The 20,912-nt window shown below is 43.5% G+C and overlaps 1 protein-coding gene across 1 annotated transcript in view; it reads right to left on the bottom strand.

The window, feature by feature from the left end:
* LOC138283945 (cholesterol side-chain cleavage enzyme, mitochondrial-like) overlaps positions 1-20,912 on the bottom strand; it is a 183,273-nt gene that overhangs the window by 85,925 nt on the left and 76,436 nt on the right. The window contains exons 2-3 of the mRNA XM_069222213.1: positions 4,449-4,604; positions 68-267 (exon numbers count right to left, since the gene is read on the bottom strand). Of these exons, the coding sequence (XP_069078314.1) occupies positions 68-267; positions 4,449-4,604 (356 nt within the window). The remainder of the gene's footprint in view (positions 1-67; positions 268-4,448; positions 4,605-20,912) is intronic.

Genomic DNA, 20,912 nt, shown 5'->3' with positions numbered 1-20,912 from the left:
CAGGATGTTCTCAATTTTACTACTGTGGCATTCTACTAGTAGAACATAGAGTGAAAATGAGCCTTACACTCAAGAGCAAAGCGGAAGAGTTCATTTGACAGGTCTGCTGTCCACCGCCCGCGCCCACTTCTTTGAATCTGGTGGTGGATCCGATTCATAAAGTCCTCGCCTACTTCATTCAGTAAAGGCAAGAACTGGTCAATCACATGCAGAGACAGCACTTCTTTGTTGAGCACCAGGCGGTTGGACCTCCATTCTTCACCAGTCCTGCAAAACATGAGTAAATACAACCATCAAGAACAAACATATATAGGAACATTGTAAAGGATGAACTGGTTCACTGCCCTCAAATAAAGATCTTAATTGCATATCAACTGTCAGAGGCAAGAACCATTTCAAGTAAAAAGTTATGGTCACAAAATTGCATGTCTTGACACCACCTGTCTCAAGAGACACAGAACCGACACAGAACAGACTCCAAAAAAAGATGAATGAATAACTACAGAGAGAGCTTTGAAGTCAACTAAACATTTTATATTAATTTGAGCTTAATTTAGTTAAAGTTGTTGACAGTGAGTAAATTGTTTGGGTGGATACTTTTGATGGACTGGACTTAACGTGGCTTAAATCATCAGACTATTAACAATATTAACCTCAGACATGGACATCGGTGCCAGTTTTTACTGTTGAACTGATAGCAGAGCATGATGTTTGTTTTGATATCACCATTCTGTTTTCGTATGTCTCAAAGATTGCATAACCAACCTGACTTCTTTAAATAATATTACTTTTAGCACTGCACTCTGCTTTCTGTGACAAAATAGCTTCTTCCATAGCAAGTCTCCAGTCCCTATTATGCACCACGTATGTCCGGTTCACAAAAGTAGGTCTGTCTACTGAAACAACAATACATGTGTAGTTGTGTGTAATTAATCTGAAGTTAATTATAATTGTTCTATAGTTGTGTGTAACTGTTGAACACTTGCCCCACCATCTGGAGAAATGGACAGGGATGTGAAAGAACAAATTCAGTATGGATTATTTCTGCAGTTTGTCCAGCAGCTAGCACATCAGGATCAGCACAATAATTTATTCCCAAAACGTTTTACACCTGGGGTCAACCAGAACTCCCCTCTGTTGTTGTTCCCTTTGAAAATGTGCATGCACCCCCAAGAGCTGGTAACAGCATCTCTTTCAATGGAAAATTGACATGGATGGTATTCGGATCTCCTTCTCCCTTGAGAATGGATCTGAGAGTTGGAGAAGCATCAATGAAGGTCTCATTTAAAGTTGTGCACTACCACGCATCTGCCAAAGACTAACAGATTCCCAGTCCATTCCCCCATTGCCTCCTGTGCTTCATTTTCAGTGCAGTAGAGGGTGGTACTGGTTTTACTGACAGCGGAGCAGCTGCCATCCCTCCCATTGTGAAATCCCTCATTGCACAGCACAAACATGCTGAAAGGAGATCAGAATGCCCACCTTAAAAAAGTGAGCCTCCGGATACCATATAAACCATTTGTTTTCCTGTCCAGCTCAGACAGGTACATAATGGCAGAACCAAACAGGTAAAAGCTCAAAATGCACCCTACGCACTTTGTCCCAGTGCAATAGAGGTCATTGTTTCCCAGAGATGAGTCATGCTTGGAAATTTGCCTTTGAAACAAATGTCTTGCTGGTCTGCCATGCAACTATAGTAAGGCAGACTGGTAGCATTTTTGGTTGGCAGGAGCAGTTTCCCAGCGGTGTTGTCCAGCCAGTCACCCCCGGGCTTCCAGAGGCAGCGTGAACTGCTACAAGCTGTTATTAGTAGTGATAGAACGATGAAAGCTTAGCAGAATATTGGAACCAGTCTTTGACTTCACAATGGAATATCCACATACAGTACCACAACAAAAACTGTAAAGCAATGTGATCCATTTTGAACTGAAGCTTAGGTTTAAAGGCTAACAATACAATAATCTCAATATCTCTATTGATGTTCAATAGGAATACTTTAACGTGGGTAATCCTAAACCAGATGGAACACTGGCGTTTTAGACATATATGTAAATGGAATCATGCAAGAGGCCAGTCAATTGCACACACGTTTTGGAACACTAAAGGAGGTCCTATATGCTCTTGAGTGTGATGTTTTCCCTTTAGTAAAGATCATAGATAATGAGAATATGCCTGCATTTCAAAATCATTGAGATGCATGGAGTTACCCATTCTGGTTTGCATGTGCTACTCCTGTTGAAAAGTATTGTTGTGGTTTTCAGTAAGATGGAAGGCTGGATAGGCTGGTGTGGGCATGGAATGCCCATCCCTCTGTCCTGGTAGAATAATTGCTGTTCCTTGCCAAAAACAACTATAAAAGGAAAATACTGGCATGGGATACATGCACCTTAATTTTAGTATAAGACGTCACACCTTACTTTGCACCCTTCCTTTAGTCTCTTCCCTTCTTTCTTCTACTCTTATCTTGCATACAGTTTGCAGGTGCCACACAATCTGCTTGTCTATGTTTTACTTGCTGCTCTACAAGAATGGTGAACAGGGGAGCTTATGGAACCCAGTAGCACATGATCTAGCAGAGATAGTTACAATTCAACCAACCCTATTTATAGAGAAGGTAGTCATTTACTTCTTTGCCTCATTGTCTTACAGTATAGAGTGGAGCTGAGAGTTGAGTTGAGATTGGATGTGCTAACTTGCATTGGGTGTGCTAATGTCAGTGGCAGCCCGTCATTTAGGGCTGAGGGGCCACGCCCCCCTACCTTTTTCCCGTCATGAAGAGTGTCTGTCAGGCTGAACAAAGGCCAGCCTGACAGACACTCTTCATTTTCAGCTCAGACAGCCAGGAGTAAGCCATGTGCGATTTGCGCAGACCCTGGCTGCCTGAGCTGAACTTTGCTAGGCTGAGGAGGTCACAGCTTCTATGGGCGTGACCTCCTCAGCTCAGCAAAGGTGCCTCGAGGCCCTCCCCTGGGTGACGAGGAAAGCATCACCCATTGACACTTGCCCTGGGCGCTTCAGGTTTAAGCTTTGAAGCGCCCAGGGTGAGTGTCAATCAGTGACACTTCGTCACAGAGTGGGGTGGGGTCAGCAGTCTCACTGACCCCATCCCACTCTGTGACGAGGCTGGGACTGCTGACTTCCCTCATAAGGCAGCAGTCCCAACCCTCCTGGGACCTGGAGGCTGAAGGTAAGCGTGTGTATGTGTGTGATGTTTTAAATTGAATGTTTGGTGCGCACGTGCATGTTTGAGTGTTATGAGTGTTGTTAATGGATGTGCATGCGTGTGAAAGAATGAGTGTGTGTGATCTTTTAAAATGAATGTTTGGTACATGGGTGCATGTTTGAATGTTATGAGTATTAATGGATGTGCGTGCGTGCATGTGTGAAAGAATGAGTGTGTGTGTGCTTCCCGTCGCCCCCTCCCTCCTAAAGCTGCTGGCCCCACTGTCTAATGTGTCTTCTGGTAGCATGAGGTTCACTTCAACAGTGTTTTTTTTTGCTTGCATTGAGTTTATGCTTGCATATATTGTTTTACTTTGGAGTCAGCTAAAACCCAGTCTTTGTTAAACTGAGTTCTGGTTCTTTTGCGTTTTGCCATAGTTGGTTTCTGTTGACAGAAATTGAGTTTAAATTGCATTGGTTTTAGCCGAGGTTGTGGTTCATTGGGTTTAGACTAGCTTTAGTTTGGTTAATGCAGTCTGCTGATCCATTGCTTCATTTGTGAAAGAAAGAGTGCCAGTGTCTGAAGCTCTGCTCGGAAGCCGGAAGCTGTTGAACTAAGGCGAATATCAAGGCAGGTGGTCTTTAATCCACCACCAGTCACTACCTGCCCCCTTCCTAGCTCTGGCAGGTTCCTGCTTTCTCTCTTTGTGGCGTTTTTGCCGTCTTTCTCTTTCTCAGTGTTTCCGATCTGTGTATTTTCCCTCTCTTGCATTTGATAAATATCTGATGTGGAGAAATAAGTGCCATCCCCCAAAATATGTGCTGGTGCTCCCACTGGCTCAAATTAAGCACTGCACTGATCGTAAAATATATTCAATGTTAGCGTTTGGAAAGAGTAGTTTGTGTTCATGTTAGGTTTCACTGGCTCCTGTTACATTTGGCTTCAATTGTATTGAAATAAATTGCCCAAATTTGTTGTTTTGTGGCACTAACCAGAAATCGAGCAGTAGAATGTTGGCTACCCGCAAGAACATTTGTCAATGGCTGGCTTGTTTTACACTTCATTATGTTTCATAGGATTGGCTAGAGGGATGTTGTGTTGATGTTGGTTTGTATTCAATTGACTAGTGAATAGCCTCAGTCTGACAGAAGAACTCGCAGTTGGGGTGATTTCAGGTTTTTTTTGGAAGTGGGCTAAGGTTGTTTCGAGGTGAGGTTGACTTTTATCTGTGTTACATCTGGTTTGTAATTGCCTGTCCATAGCAGAGAACTCATCCAGCACTTACTTCAGAAGAATGCCGTACTTCTTGTTGCGGAAGTCCCTGTAGGCCACCCATGGCTTTACTTTTAGTCTCTCTGGGAAGATACCTTCTACCTTGAAAATTGCAGCAGCATCTTCTGGCTGAATGATATTCACACTCTCGTAGTATCCAATCTTCTCTCTGAAAAAATAAATGCGAAATTGAAAGACTTACACATATACAAAGGGAGAGCTTTTTTGAGGGAACAAATGTCACAATAAAGATCAGGTTACACAGGCCATATTCACAAATCGTTTTTTCTGTAAGTCTAAATTGTTCTTGGAAATTTAGGCTTAAAACAACTTAATTCGACATTAATTGAAATTGGCTGTCATTATTGTCACTTTCATTTGCTTGCTTTTATTTGAATTGCTTGCCGTCCTCTTCTTGTGTAGCTATTTTCAGGGAACACCTTATTTTCTTTTTCGAGTAAAGACTCTAAGAGAGTGCATGTGTTTTCAAACACCCTCCCTCCTGTTGTTCTCCCTTACTTCCACAATCTGCGTTGTTCTCTCCCTGGTGTACCTCATGTGCCTGTGTTCTTTTTCCTTAGCTTGTGTTGCCCCTCCTCTCACTTGTGTGCTGCCTTTTCCCTCATTGTAAGGAAATGCCTGTTTTTGCATTATCACCCCCAAAACTTTGTACTGATGTTACTGGTTTGTCGAATCTGAGAGTGCACTGAGGCCTGCTAACCAGACCTCTTTCCAGTATCATGACCCTAAAAGTGAATATTTAATTGGCTTATACTCAAAAAGTCCCTAGTAGATGGTACTAAGGGTAACCAGGGCCTGTAAGTTTAAGTGTTTGACGTGGACTGTAGCACTTAATGTGCCACCACGTGTGTCATCGAGAAAAAGTATTTCTTCCAGCATACCACTGCAGACTGGTGGAGCAGTTTCAGCCTGCTAACTTGACTTTGCCTTTCAGATTGACAAAGTCCAGACCTTCTTTTTTATATATAAGCCCAGCCTAAATAAGGCCCGTCAAGCCCTAGGACGGGGTGATAAATATTTAAAAAAATATTAAATTGCTGGACATGTGTTTTTACATGTGTTTTTACATGCCCTAACAGTAAAAAAACAAAAAACAAATTGACATTTTTACTGTAGAAAGGCTAGCAGCCCAATTGGTAGGTGCAGGGTTATATGCTGACAACTCAACTGTGCTAATTTCTGAATGTGACTACTAAAGTTGATAGTTCAATGTATTAAATAATCGTTGCTATAAACCCGACTTTTACTTTTAGTAAAAAATATTGTAACCTTTTGAGAAAGAGGCAACTTTAGAAAGTTTCCACTCTATTACCCCAAGTTTACATCTTTCTGCCCTCCCGGAAAGACATGTGAATGACTCCGTAGTAAGGACACAACAGAGGCCTGCTGTAGAGAGAAGTGCTAGCTCTCCCAGACAGGAAACTACAGGGTTGAGCCCAAAAGGCAAGCTTCAAAGACGAAGCTGCCTTTGAAGGGCAAATGGAGGACAAGCATGAGAGCATGACAGTGGCTGCTCTTTTCTTGTGGCAGACAGGTCGGAGTCGGGAATGGAGAGGGGAAAACAGGTGCTAAACCAGTTTTTCAGTGGGTGTATAGCTCTTAGGTAGCCACACCTCTTGGGTGGGATATCAAGCTCCACACACCAAGAGGAGGCTCCTATCATCTTAGAAGTGGGCAGAATATTGCACTTTGGGATGGCTAGATGCCCCTTCTTTTGCAAGAAGCAGGCCTTAGGTGGGAAGTGACCTGGTAGCCCATTGTCTAATAGTCACAACATTCTGTTGTGGGCATGTCTGAACTAGAGAGAGGGCTGAAGAGGGACTGCCCTGCTATTCCCTGTACCTGGCAAAGAGACACTGCATCAAAGAAAGGACAGCACCTGCTGATCCTTGGTCTGTCAAAGAGAGGACTGTGTTGCCCTGCTTGAGGAAAACGCCTCAGACAGTAGTGGCTGCTTCCATTTAAAAACAGTGGGATGAATATTTTCTCCCACTTACACTCACTGCGAGAAACCAGCAAAGCTCTCAATTGTTGTACCTTATAAACTGTGTTTATAATGGCCATGATTGAGAGCTCTGACATTGAGGTTGAAGTAAGTGTTAAACATGGTAGTTGCCATTGCTTGTTTGCATTTTGAGTGAAAAACAGTGATTTATGAATGGTTTAATAATTTCTATCTCCGACACCCTCTGGTGGATATTGTTTATTTTGGTGTCTAAAAATTCATAAAAATGAGATCTATGTTTTAGAAATTAGCGTTGGATTTCCTTTGTGTCGTGTTTCTTTATTAATCACTTATTAAGTACTTCTAAATGTTTTACATTTGTTCCTACGTTAAAGCCTTACTGCTCAACGCCACAGCTACCTAGGACTGAGCTAAGATTTTACAAACAAGCCTGACTTGATCCAAGAAGGATTAGTGATTTTTAGGTTGAGCACGCAAGTGTTGTAAGTATTGAGGCTTTTAACCACGCCCACCGCACGCCCATCACTTTCACTCGTTCGTGGGTTTGCCTTTCAAAAATCCTTTGTTATCTTTGGTAAATGTTCTATGCTTGTCTCTGCCTTGGCGGTTTTGTTACCACCTTGGACATCGACCCTGTTACATGGATAATTTCCCAATTGCTGATACGTTTGACTGCCAGCAAAATTATTTTTCCTTTTGTGTCTCTCCTTTGCGCTCATGCTATTGGCGGCCGTGGAACTTTGAATTGGCTCACTTATGTCAACTGTTTAACTTTTCATTTTCAATTTATGTGGCAAGAAAAGTCCAGTTAGGAATTTACAGCGGCAATATCTCTAACTCGAGCAAACCTCAGACTGATTGCATTGTAAATGCTTGTTTTACATGGTGAGGTCTCACAACCACACCATATTATAAACCGCTTTCCTCACACTCATCCCCGCCTGTATTGTATTGTCCTCCCGCTGTTCCTCCGTTCACTATTCCTGCTCACTACCCTCGCATTTCATTTCTGCAGCTTCCACTTCTTACACTATTTCCACTGAGCCACTTCTCTCCTGTGCTCCCGGCAGGGAGCTCACGGTCTTTCATGTCAGAATGAATGATAGAAGTTTAAGGACAGAATGGCTTGTTCTAGAAGTGGCATGCTTAAAGACAAAGCCTCCTCAACATCAGTATCCAATGTTCTCAGTAAAACCCTCAGGGGACTGCTACACTAGGCAAACAGAGCACTGCCAACAAAACAAAAAGAAACAACAAATAGGTTTTGTGATCTTAGTGTGAGCCACTGCAGCCCTCCCTTCAGTCCTGTTTTTGACTGTATGTTATGATTTGTTCCTATGTTAAGACACATCATGTGACAGTACAATGTTTATGTCATATTATATTTTTGTAACATATATTTTGCAGATTTCATCACACGCACAATAGATGCGAAAGTCCGGCTTTGGGGTTGATTTTTTAGTGTGACAAACATGTTGACTCCATCATTATGAAAAGGCTCAACTTTTCAGTACCGGGGTACCACCGAAAGGCCTTAATACAATACAAAGACCACCAACAAAAAAAAAATCCGAAATTAAACATTTTCCAGGCTTGTCTATTTTCGTATGGTGTAAGTCACAAATTAATGCTCATAAAAATGTTTTTTGTGTGTCTAACAACGTTTCTTAGGTCTGACCTTTTCGATTTTACTAAAATAATATGCATAGTATACTTACTTAAGGGTTTTCATTACCTCTCTTCACCCATTAGCCTGTTGTTGTGTCATTTTCAGTTTGTTTCTGCCCACTACAGCATACAGCATGGGGCACTGGGTCAGCCTCTGGTTAACGTCACTGGGAGTGACTGCAGTTTGGTCTTTCACAAGGTACACATCCCCTACACAAGGAGATCCCCTTAGTGCCAGGGTTGCCTGATGAATAGTAGGATGTAATTGAATTAAGCCCAGGGCACATTCTAGCTTTATCTGTTCCTTTCTCCTTCCAATGCTGTTGTAAATTTCTTTTGAAGTGGACTGCTGCTATTTTACCATATTGTGTTCCTGTTTTCGTTTCACCAAAGCTTCTTTGATAAACTTTGCTCAGGAAGAAAACTAAACTTTATGATGTTTAATTTGCAGCACACTTGTAATAGTTTTATTTAAACATAGGAGGGGTGTAATTTGGGTGTTCGTATCCATTATTTTATACTGGCAACCCTCTATTCTTTTTTTCGTTCTTCTTCCTTTCTATTTTCTTTCTTTCTTTCTTTCTTTTTTTCTTTCTTTCTTTCTTTCTTTCTTCCTTTTTCTCACTTGTATTTTTATTTTTCTCTTCTTTTCCCTTCCTTATTTCCTTTTGCGTTATTTTGTTCCTTCTTTAATTCTTTCTTTCTATTTGCCTTTCCTTTTTTCTTTCTTTCCATTTTTCTTTTTAGCCTTCTTCCTTTTTTCTTTCCTTTTTTATCTTCTTTCTCTTTCTTTCTTTCTCTTTCTTCTTAATTCCCTTTTTCTTTCTTTTTCGTTACTTCTTTCTTTTTTCTTCATCGTTCTTGCTTTCCTTCTTTACTTTTTTCATTCTTTCTTCATTTTTCCTTCTTTCTTTCTCTTTTGCCTTTCATTCTTTATTTAATTCGCTCTTTTTGTCCACTATCCTTCTTTTTTCTTTCTTTCCTTCTTTCTTTGATTCATTGCTTATTCCTTCCTTTCCTTTTTCCTTTTTTCTTTTAGCCTTTTTTCCTTTTTCTTTCGTTATTTCTTTCTTTTTGTCCTCATGGTTCTTTTTTCCTTTTTTCATTATTTTGTTAATTTTGATTTATTTATTTCCTTCTTTACTTTACTATTTACTTGTTTCTTTCTTTCTTTCGGCCTTCTTTGCTTTTGTCTTGCCTTTTAGCATTCTTTCTTTTGTTCCTTTCTTCTTTCCTTCTTTCTTTCCTTCTTTCCTTCTTTCTTTCTTTCTTTCTTTCTTTCTTTCTTTCTTTCTTTCTTTCTTTCTTTCTTTCTTTCTTTCTTTCTTCCATTCTCCTCCCCTCTTTCTTTTTTCCCTCCCTAGAGACATGTGTGGCTAAGTCTTACAGAGGCTTTTCAGGGACGTGGAGGACATTTACGCAATTATTCAATGGGATGCTTAGGCACATTGCATGGTATTGCAATTGCATGTATTTCACACTTACTACCCCTGAAGAGGCATGCAAGTGGTTCATTACAATTTAATCCAATTGCATCTGAAAGAACTGTTTTGCAAAATATAATTTCCATGCATGTACTCTAAAGTATTTTATTGATTTTGGTACAGCTGAAGTCAATTTGTCCACACTAGATAGGCCATACATTCACTGTCTTTGGAAGTATCAAATGTTTTCATTACCGTGGCTCTGGGCCTTTTTAATGCAGAACCTTATAAATACACTGAGCTGGTGTAATATAGGATTTCACAGTCCTTGTTATGAATGTCACAGTATTTAAAGCGTATTTCTTTTTAGAGAACTACCATGTGCTTGGGTTGGTAGGCATGCCTTAGGCACAGCCATAGCAATACTTCTTAGGTCTTGCCTACCAAGCAGTGTGGGTTACTTGGTTGCAAAATACCTTATGTGAATTTACAGTGGCCTCATATCAAGCCCATTGCTTATCATTTATTGTGTTTACTGTCTTATTTGCATGCTTCTTATTTGATGGCTTACCTTCCTCTTCCCGTTTGACTCTCTCCTGGAAGATAGCCTATTTACCATTCTTTTGATTGACTGACTTGTTTCCTTCCAGTATTCGCTTTTAGGAAACTATTTTATTGTTTTGGTTAAGCACTCTGTTGTATTCAAAGACTCCTTGTTGGCAAGTAGGAGCCAAGTAGCCAGTTCATGTAGGATAGAGGTTGTAGATTTTTTTAAAGGTTAAAGAATAAGTTACAAGTTACTTAATGAGGAAAACCCACCAGGAGCAGCATCCTCTCTGCTCAGCCTACTCTCTCTAACTCACACTCTTCCAGTCACTCAGCAGCATTCCATGACATCGCACACTGGCTGAGCAGAGGAGAGAATAATTGGGGTGTGCACATAATGCATTACAAGCATAGCAGATTATAACACATCTCCCTTCTTTAGAAAATAACAAAATGTAAATAGGAAATGTAAGATCGAAAATAATAAAACACAAGCAGAAAATGTAAGAGACTCTACCTTTGATAAGTCCTATGAATTATTCAACCCTATAATATTATTCACACAGTGGTTGCATCCGAACCCATCCATACTAAACCAAAAGCACATTCAAATACAAGTCCCACTAGCCCAAGAACACACCACCTATTACTCAACCATGCAGGAAAAGTTAAATGAAACACAAAATCACAAAATGGGCATCTATAGTGGAGAACTTTGTGTTACCTACCATGGTTATTATTATGCCATGGTGATTTTGCTTCCACATGTACTGTCATGGGTTCTGTGTGGCATATTCGGGTGAGATATCACTCACTGTTGTGGAGGACTTTGGGTTTGCCATTTATTTTCTTAAAACAAATGTCATTTGATTTTTCGGCCACAGTGTATGTTTTCATTTGTGCCACTTTGAGTGAAGTTGTCAGGAGAATGTTTTAAATATGTGTTATGTGCAATCTAATGCTGAATGGCTACATACTAGGTCTAGTTGTATTGTGACAATTGTGTGCAATGATATGCTGAAGTTTTACTGATGATTTCAATTGCAAAAAATATTTTTAGTTTTCTGGTTGTACTTCTGTGAGAGTGTGCAGGAGCTTTGGTGAGTGGAAGTGCCTACAGTTGAGTTCGTGTTGTGTATCACTGGGTCTGTGTATGGTTACAGAGTAGAGGGTGAGTGTATGAAATGTGACCTTGGTCTTAAGAGAGTGCACAGTAGAATGTGACTATGTTTTGCATGCATGTGATAGATGTATTGTGTCATTTAAGTCTCTGGTTCTGTGAGAGCATGCAGTAGAGGGTGGGTGTTCCTAAGCCTGCAAGAGTAGGCAGTATAGTGTGAATGTGTAGGGTTAGTCTGTTGCTAAATTCATGAGATACTCACTGTTCTGGTTTGAGTGTGACTTGAAAGAGGCCCCTTGCTAAGTTCACTATATGCCCTGTCATTTGGGATGAGTGTGGGTTGAAAGAGACCCACTGCTAAATTCACAAGATGACCTATTGTTTTGGGATGAGTGTAGGTTGAAAGAGACCCATTGTTAAATTCACAAGATATCCTGTTGTTTTGGGATGTATGTGGGTTGAAATTGACATGTTGCTACATTTATGATATGCCCCGTAATTTGGAATGAGTGTGGATGAAAGAGACACTTTGATAAATTCACAAGATGACCTGTTGTTTTGGAATGGGTGTGGGTTGAAGGAGACCCTTTGCTAAATTAACAAAATGTCCAGTTGCTTTGGGATGTGTGGGGGTTGAAAGATACTTAATGCAAATTTCTAGAATAAGGGTTGAAAGAGACCTTTACCTACTGCTACAAGGAGGGTTGAAAGACATCCATTGTGCTATGCACAGTTTGCCCCGTTCTGGATTGGGTGAGGGTTCAACGATACCCATTTCGTGGTTTTGTGCTTCATTTGATTATTTGTGCCTGATTAAGTAATACGGAGAGTGAGCTGGGCAGTGCAGAGAAGAATGGAAGTGTGCACATTATGCATTACACGCATAGCAGATTTTAACACACTCAGTGAAAATGCATGTGTTTCTAGCTCTCCTTCTTGTATTTCTACTCCACCAATTACCTGCACCAGAGCTTTGAGTTGCTCTCTGCCTTGTGCACGTCACCACGTTCCCAACCTGTGTTGCTTTCTTCCACATGTGTTACTTGCTTTCTTTTGTGATTCTCCCCCACCAAATCATTGCCCTGCATATTGTTCTTTCTGTCGTGTGCTTCTCTCTCACCCGTGTTTCTCTTCCCCTTATGCTATGCTTCCCTCCTCCCACTACACACTCCCACTCACATTGGCCCCTTTCACACTAAAAAGAAAATATGTATTTTGTTTACTGAACAAAGTGGCATTCAGCATCAATGGGTGTCAATTTACCAAAATGCCAGGGGTAGCGAAATTGACATCACATGCCATTGGACCTTTACTCTGACTCACACACAAGTGCTTACGCATACACACACATTTACACACTCTCACAGAAGCACACTTTCATGTGAAAGCATGCATACAACATACATTTAAAAACTGTTTTATTTATCTTAACTGCCAATATGATCATATTCCATTTAATTGTACTCTATTTTCTATTACACAAATAGTGACAAATATTATTTACTATTTTCTGTAATATTTTTTTTTATAGAAAATAGGACAGTGGAGCCCCGGCCGATGTCCATTAGGATGAGCTGCCCCTGTGTTCCAGGCACTGATTGTGGCACCTCTGAGGCCAGGGGTCGCAAAGGCAGCGCCAGGGGTCGCAAGGGGGAAAGCCAGGAGTCACAGTTGCAACCCCTGGAGATCCCTAACTGACGTTCATGTCAGCATCTTGGGACTGTAAATTTAAAAAATAAGGAAAATGGCGCCCGGGTCATTCTGTATTGTGATGCATGCTTATGCATACAGAATGACAAGACTGGCAACAATCTATATGTAAGATATATTGCCTTTGTCAGTGCTTGTTTGGGGGGTGAGTAGTCCATTGCACACACTATACTTTGGGTGTAAAGTGCACATTTCTTGGGTGACTACTGCAGGCATTTTGTTTTCTAAGCTATCAAGTTATCCTCATTTGAAGGATATTGCCATCATTTATGCCATTCATTCTCAAAAGATCAGTATTTCCCAACATGTTTTGCCTTCATTTGTCCAAGTGATGCATAATCTCAGTTCTTTTCTAGGCAGTTAACCTGGGGTACCCAAAAACATTCCAAATCCATATTTTTCATGTGTAGGTAAATCCTACATCCAACTGTATACACAATAGAGCTAGGTGGACTACACCACCTCTTCTGGGCAGAATAAGAGTCCTGTGCAGCATGCATCACACTTCAAAGTGGTTCCACGTTTGTCACATGTACATAGATTATGGTACTATAACCCTGCACTAAAGGGATAGCTTTTGATCATTTGGGGTTGACTGTATTTAGGTTGAAGTGCTATCATTATTCTAAAGCTGCTTTCCCTGTCCGTCAGACTCAACAACAGTTGGCATCTGAGCTGCAGCTCCGTACTCAGTCAGAAACTGATGAGGTCATTGAAGATACTGTTATATTGAGATTTAAACTCTGTTTTTCTGTTGGGTATTCTTTGTTTCAGATCAGTTCTTTGTCTGAATTTATTGAATTCTGACCTTACATTTTGTTTTGAAGAGAGATTTTCTGAAGGTGCTTAATCAACATGAGATTAAAAGGAGTTTGCATCATTGATGAATAATCTCATCCTGGAGTGAGAACATTCTGTCATGTCCACTTCAAATTGCAAATTGAAGCAAACTCATTCTTGGAAGGATTAATTTTAGATTAAAAAATCACTTACATAATTTTGTGCTACCTTTTTGTGTGTCCTGATGATGACCTCTTTTGAGATCCAGCTAACAGTGTCGAAACATTAACAAAAATATACTAGCAGAATGTTATTTCAGAAGTACGATGCTAAACACCACATCCTTTAGTAGAGTGGTGTTTTGAATGTTACATCTCCATCAGTCGAGGTTTTTTTTATAAATAGCACTTGCTGACTTTAACGCATCATTTCACTTCTACAGTGTTGCTCACTTACTCTGGAGCTCTTTACCTATATATACATAATATGTTCATATGCATTATCTTATTCTTGTTTGTGAAATAAATACATTTGATTTAATCTTTGCCAAAAAACAATTCTACAATTGTTTTGTACATTTGCCAAGGAAGTTGAGGTCTCTACTTCCCCTGAAGGTACCACTCTCCTACTCTATTACTACCCTGCCCATGTCCCAGGGCTACAGGCCTACCTGTTGTTACCTCCACTCCTTATGAATGTGGACTTTGAAGAGCACCTGCAAGTCCCCTCAGCCCACACCATTAGCTAAGTTTTGTAAAATAATGACAATAGAACAGCAGGCCAGCCTAGAAGGTATGTGCTCTCTTCTGTCTTCTTGGTCACCCTGCAATTTGCTTGCTTTCTGCATTTCTGTCATTCTAAGCTGTAATGTGGAACTCTGGAATTGATTGAAAAGGCTGTGCAACTTGAAAATCCCATAAAAATGATATTGAGGTTTAAAAAATGATGAGAGTCATGTTATACAAAGGTTGTTATCTGTTTCTCTGAATTCTTGCTAATATGTGCCTGGTTCTCAGACGCCACATATCCACACCAGGAAGTTTCCTTGGCACATATTTTTCCTGTTTATATGCTGAACCTCTGCTTCTTTTTATTCTTTTTCTTCTTCTTCTTCTCCTTCTTCTTATTATTAATGTTATAATTAGTATTATTATTGGTCATCACTGTAAAAAGATATGAATTGCTTGTGCAGAGGCTTCCTCATAGAATCTTCTCACACCTTGTGATGACTTAATTGACCATGTTGCCTCACTCATCTCTCTCACTCTTAGGTTCTGACTAGATATGCTAAGATACCTCTTTTCATACTACCATCCTGCTAGCTCATGACAAAGAATAATACAGATTCCACCATAGAATGTAGTTGAGGCTGGTGTCTCAGTGTGAATAGAAGCAAACTAGAAGAGTGAATTAAGACCAAAATTAAGTTTTACGGTTTGAGTCACAAAGAAAATAAGAAAAGTATGGGCATAGATCTCCGCCTCTGCCTGCACATACTTTTTCTCACTTTCTGGAACTCACAAATGTTGCCAGCTGTGCTAGGCGCAAGACTGCAGGTGTACTGCTGAGAAAGCCATTTTACATTTCCATCAGGATCATGTTGCCATGGGTGGAATTCCTCATGGTGGACAGCTGTGCCAGTGAGAGGGGTGGGAGGAAGAGGAACTGAATTCCCTGTGAAAATGCCCTTTTATATTTCTTTGGTGGGAAAATAATTTTACTTTTGGAGAAAGGCCTTCCACTCACCAAATCTGGGAGTGATCTATTCCCCTCCTCACCCTGAAAAGGGAGTTATACTAACTTCTGGTTGGAGTAAGTATCTGACCCTTTCCAGGATGGAAAGGCGATGGAGAGGAGTTTGTGAACATTAGCAAACAACCATGTTTGTGGGTGTTCACAAATTTCTGAGGCTAAGCACAACTTTTCCACCCCTCAGGGGGGATTTATGGGATTTATAGGTCAGGTAAACCCAACACTTGTGGTAAAGATCTCCACATATGAAAATAGTTTATGTAAAACATCTTTTGTGAATTCCTGGCCAGAGTAAGTATGTTAAATTCAGTATTAAACATGTTTATGACCAAATTTACTTTTCTGAATAGGACCATTAGTTTCCATATCAGAACCCCCGAAAACCCAGAATATTTTTGTGCACAGTACTCCAGTACTGGAGTGATTCAAAAATACTGTATGAACTATGCTGTTCAAACCCAATTATAAGTCACTGAGAAAGCTGTTTTATTCCAGATGTGACTGGTGAGAGGTCATGAAAAAGGGAAGAGCAGGCAGGTCCTATTGGATGAGGGGTATCAGAACAAGGGCTGATGTAAGAGATGCTGGTTTAAGATAGTAGTAGTTTTGTGGGTGGAGAAGGCAAGGAAGTTATCTTATGACTTGTTGGATGGTACGAGCAGGCTTGCCATGTATTGTATTGTATATGTAGATAGTGCTTACTATCTCTACATAGGGTGCTGAAGTGCTTACCTACATGGAGAGCAAGCTAAAGCATGTGGGCTGTGTAGCTGGAAGAGTGTTCTCTTTGTTTGGAGCTTGTGTGGAAAATGTTTTAATGTCTTGTGTGATCACCACTGAGTCTGAATATTGGGTTAAGAGACACAGCACCTGCTATTGTGATGAGTGAGAGAGAGTGGAAGATGGAGGAACAAATAATAGTTGTGATGAGGACTGAGAGGCTGATTACGTCTGTTAATATGGCAGGCTGCATACTGTGGGTATTCTGCCTACTACATTTATAGATATCTGCTGCTCCTGCGGATATCTCCAGCATTTCCAGGAACTGCTGTGATGGTGGTTCCTAGAAACGCATACTAATTTTGACGGATGGCTCCATCAACATAAAGGAGCTGTACAACAAACAGAAACCTTTTTTTAATTTTCAAAAATAATACCCCAAAGTAGGATAATAAAAAAAACAATGACCCATTCACCATGGGAGTTTTCTCCCATGGTGTGGATGTCATTAAAATGTTTACACGGCCCCTTACTGACACATTTTTCATAGCAGTAACTTGTAGTTAAAACTGGCCATGTGTTCACCCAATCTAAATATGGCAGGTGGACACATGGTGAAACTTTTGACGGACCTTATTCCTTCAGGTTGCAGGAGGTTTTTTTCTACGTGGCAGAGATGGAGTAGTTTCCGTCGTCTATACACTGAAGGTCTGCGCAACTCTAAATGAGGTGGACTGACCTTCAGGTTGGGTGAAACAATACTCTGTTGCTGTTGTGGTGCAGTACCCTTTCCTCCCACTTATAAATCAGGCCCTAATTGATATAAGCGGCCACATAGTGCCAGCCTAGTCATACAGGTAACAGGATTCCCCAATAAAGAGGGAAAACCAGATATGGTCCAGTCATCAATATGGCAACATACAACTGGCAGAAGTGTTGAATAAGCAAAGTAGTGTCAAAAGGGAAGGATGAGAATTGATGACATGAGCAGTAGTGATACACCTTTCTTTCTTTTTTTCTTTTTCCTGAACAAATACCCCCAATTAACGAGGAAGGGAAAGTAGACTAGCGATCTAGGATGACAGCCTGACCAGAAATTACACAATCTTCACAAGGCTCAGATTCCACCTAGTCATACTAAACTAGAGAAAGGAAATGTTTTGAGCAGGGGTTCGCCGTCCCTCTCAAGCTCCTAAAGTCAGACAATCAGCTGTTCAGTGAGCCCTTAATTAGACTGGCACTATGCACACAGTGGATAACAGGGCAAATTGGCCTGCCCAAAAAAAGGTGAAGCCCCTTTTTAATTTTTCTGTTTTTAAGAAACAAAAGATCGCCACAAGTGAAAGTGTATGTGCACTGCCTAAGATGAGACCTAACAAAGGATAGTTTTGTTAAAGGAGACCTGTAATGCTTTGGCTTTGACAGTAGCATGGCACATATTTAGTAGCTCTCATTTTTGATCAGACTTAACCCATCTCTGTTCTGATCTTGTGAACCTTGTAAAAAACACCTTTTATAAATATGTCTAGATAAGTTAACTTTCCTTCCATTCTCCTTTGTCTGGTCCCTTCCCACTACCACCTCCCCCCCCCCCCAACTATATCCATAAAGTCTGCTTTCACTTCTAGCAAGAGGACTTTGATCTACAACAGCAGCCGATAGGTGTCATTTCCTGCCCTTGACAACTTCTAATCCAACCTCTTTGAATGCCATGCTAGATGCAGCAGAGCGGGTTGCTCAATTCTGCAAGGTACTGCAGCTCATGTCTGCCCTGGAGAGCCGAGCTGAGCATCTGCCTACCTTGTTCATTCCATGAACTAGGGCCTTGGGCTCAGTAGGCACAATTTAGTGGAAAATCAAACTACCCTATACTACTTTGAGGTTTGTTGCAGTGGCTTGGACTGGCCTTGCACATTTCTAGGCACTTGGGGGGTGATTCTAACCCTGGCGATCGGTGATAAAGCGGCGGCCAACCCGCCAACAGGCCGGCGGTCCAAAAAATGGAATTCTGACTCTGGCGGGAACCGCCAACAGAGACCGCCACATTAACACTCCGACCGCCACGGCGGGACCGACAAACAGCACGGCGGTCACCGCCAACAGCCAGGCGGCAGACAATGTAACGCCCACACTATCATGACCGGCCAATCCGCCACCTTTTCCGGGGCGGGAGCACCGCCGATAAAAACACGGCGGAAACAGACTACGAACGGGAAAACGCGCACCTCTACGCACTCCACGAGGAAGGAGGACAGCATGGAACCCGAATTAAACATCCTACCTGCTCTCGTCTACCTGCTCATCTACCACGAGTATGAACGCCACCGCAGACGACAACGGTGAGTACTGCACCTACGACACAGGGGAGGGGGGAGGACGAAAGGTCACGTGCACACACATACGCGATACACCCACCCCCCCAAACCATGTACACACCAATGCAGAGCAACAAGTCACAGTGAACCCACCCAAACCCCCGTAAAGAAAACAAGGACATAATTAAATAGTGACTCGAAATTTATGGGGAAAAAAAACCACTGATAAGTCACGGTCAAATAGCAATGACAACTCAAAAATCCAAATTCAATATCCAGTTCATACGAAAAACCGAGGCAATAAGTCCTGCACAACTAACGAGATTCAAAGTGTCCGTGGGCCAAAGTGCAGCAACACAAGGGCAAAGCCCACACAGGAGACCTGAGTCCTTTGGAGAGAACACTGCAGGGGCATCTGATGAAATAACTACAGGCACCTCAGGGGGAAGGGAAGGGGGGGGGGCACCACAGCCACATGAGTCCACGACGCCAGATCCACGAAGGGGCCACCATGCCCACTCGGTCATCCTGGGGAGTGCAAAGCCACAGTCTCCCAAGTCTCTACAGTGGGTGGGTTGCCCACTGATCAATCCTGGGGAGTGCAAAGCCACAGTCTCACAAGTCTCTACAGTGGGTGGCTTGCCCACTCGGCCATCCTGGGGAGTGCAAAGCCACAGTCTCTCAAGTCTCTACAGTGAGTGGCTTGCCCACTGATCAATCCTGGGGAGTGCAAAGCCACAGTCCATCAGGTGGATTACAGTCTCCACTGGTCAAGGAGGATGCATGGTGGGCACAGTGAACCGTTAACAGTGCTTGAGACGGCGGGGCCCAGCGGAACGGTGCTTGGGATGGAGGGCCCAGCGGAGCGGTGCTTTGGATGAAGGGCCCAGCGGAGCGGTGCTTGAGACGGCGGTGCCCAGCGGAGCGGTGCTTGAGATGAAGGGCCCAGCGGAGCGGTGCTTGAGACGGCGGGACCCAGCGGAGCGGTGCTTGGGATGAAGGGCCCAGCGGAGCGGTGCTTGAGATGGCGGGGCCCAGCGGAGCGGTGCTTGAGACGGCGGTGCCCAGCGGAGCGGTGCTTGAGATGAAGGGCCCAGCGGAGCGGTGCTTGAGACGGTGGGGTCCAGCAGAGCGGTGCTTGGGATGAAGGGCCCAGCGGAGCGGTGCTTGAGATGGCGGGGCCCAGCGGAGCGGTGCTTGAGACGGCGGGGCCCAGCGGAGCGGTGCTTGAGATGAAGGGCCCAGCGGAGCGGTGCTTGAGACGTCGGGGCCCAGCGGAGCGGTGCTTGGGATGAAGGGCCCAGCGGAGCGGTGCTTGAGATGGCGGGGCCCAGCGGAGCGGTGCTTGAGACGGCGGGGCCCAGCGGAGCGGTGCTTGAGACGGCGGGGCCCTGTTCAGCGGTGCTCTTCTGCACGGCGGGGCCCTGTTCAGCGGTGCTCTTCTGCACGGCGGGGCCCTCTTCAGCGGTGCTCTTCTGCACGGCGGGGCCCTGTTCAGCGGTGCTCTTCTGCACGGCGGGGCCCTCTTCAGCGGTGCTCTTCTGCACGGCGGGGCCCTGTTCAGCGGTGCTCTTCTGCACGGCGGGGCCCTCTTCAGCGGTGCTCTTCTGCACGGCGGGGCCCTGTTCAGCGGTGCTCTTCTGCACGGCGGGGCCCTCTTCAGAGGTGCTCTTCTGCACGGCGGGGCCCTGTTCAGCGGTGCTCTTCTGCACGGCGGGGCCCTGTTCAGCGGTGCTCTTCTGCACGGCGGGGCCCTGTTCAGCGGTGCTCGTCCAGTAGGTCAAGGGAGCCAGACCTGGCCTGGACTCCCTGCTCAGTCGCCCTCCGACCGTGCTGTTCCTGGACCCTTCGGTGACGGAGTCCTGGGCCCTTTGGTGTCCTTCCTAACACCCGGGATGGGGCTTGTGGGCCCCTCCCGCTCCGCGCTCCTGCTGGCTGACTCTTCCGCCCTGCTGCCCTTTCGCTCCTTAGATGGGGCTCTCGGGCCCTTGCCTCCCCTAGCTGTTGTGGCTGGTGAAGTGGGCGAACTTGGCTCCTTGGGGGCAGCCGTGTCAGTCCTCTCACGGCGGCACTTCAGCTTCCTGGTCTTCTTGCCTGGTGGGGGGCTGGCTGTCCCCTTGCTGCTGATTGAGGTGTCACTGCTGGCAAAGGGTGGGCTCCAGAACCCATGCACCACAGTGACACTCGAAGCTGGGCTGGTGGTGGCTGAGGTGCTCTTGGGACTCTTTGCAGATGGAGGGGGTGGGTCAGTGGAGGGAAAGAGGTCAAGATTAGCAAGGAAAAGTTTCTTAGGACCAAGGTAAAAGGTAGGAGAAGTGGAGATGGAAGTGGAGGAAGAGGATGTGGTTGTAGGAGAGTCAGGTGTGCTGTCTTTGGGTGCAGGTGCATGTGCTGGAGGCTGTCGTGAGGTGGATGGCTGTTGGGTGGGTGGCTGCCTGCGTTTGTGTGTCTTGGA

The sequence above is a fragment of the Pleurodeles waltl genome, chromosome 3_1 (assembly GCF_031143425.1).
Source record: "Pleurodeles waltl isolate 20211129_DDA chromosome 3_1, aPleWal1.hap1.20221129, whole genome shotgun sequence".
In the NCBI taxonomy this organism is placed as follows: Eukaryota; Metazoa; Chordata; class Amphibia; order Caudata; family Salamandridae; genus Pleurodeles; species Pleurodeles waltl.
The sequence above is the reverse complement of the archived record's forward strand: the minus strand, read 5'-3'. Positions and strand labels throughout refer to the sequence as shown.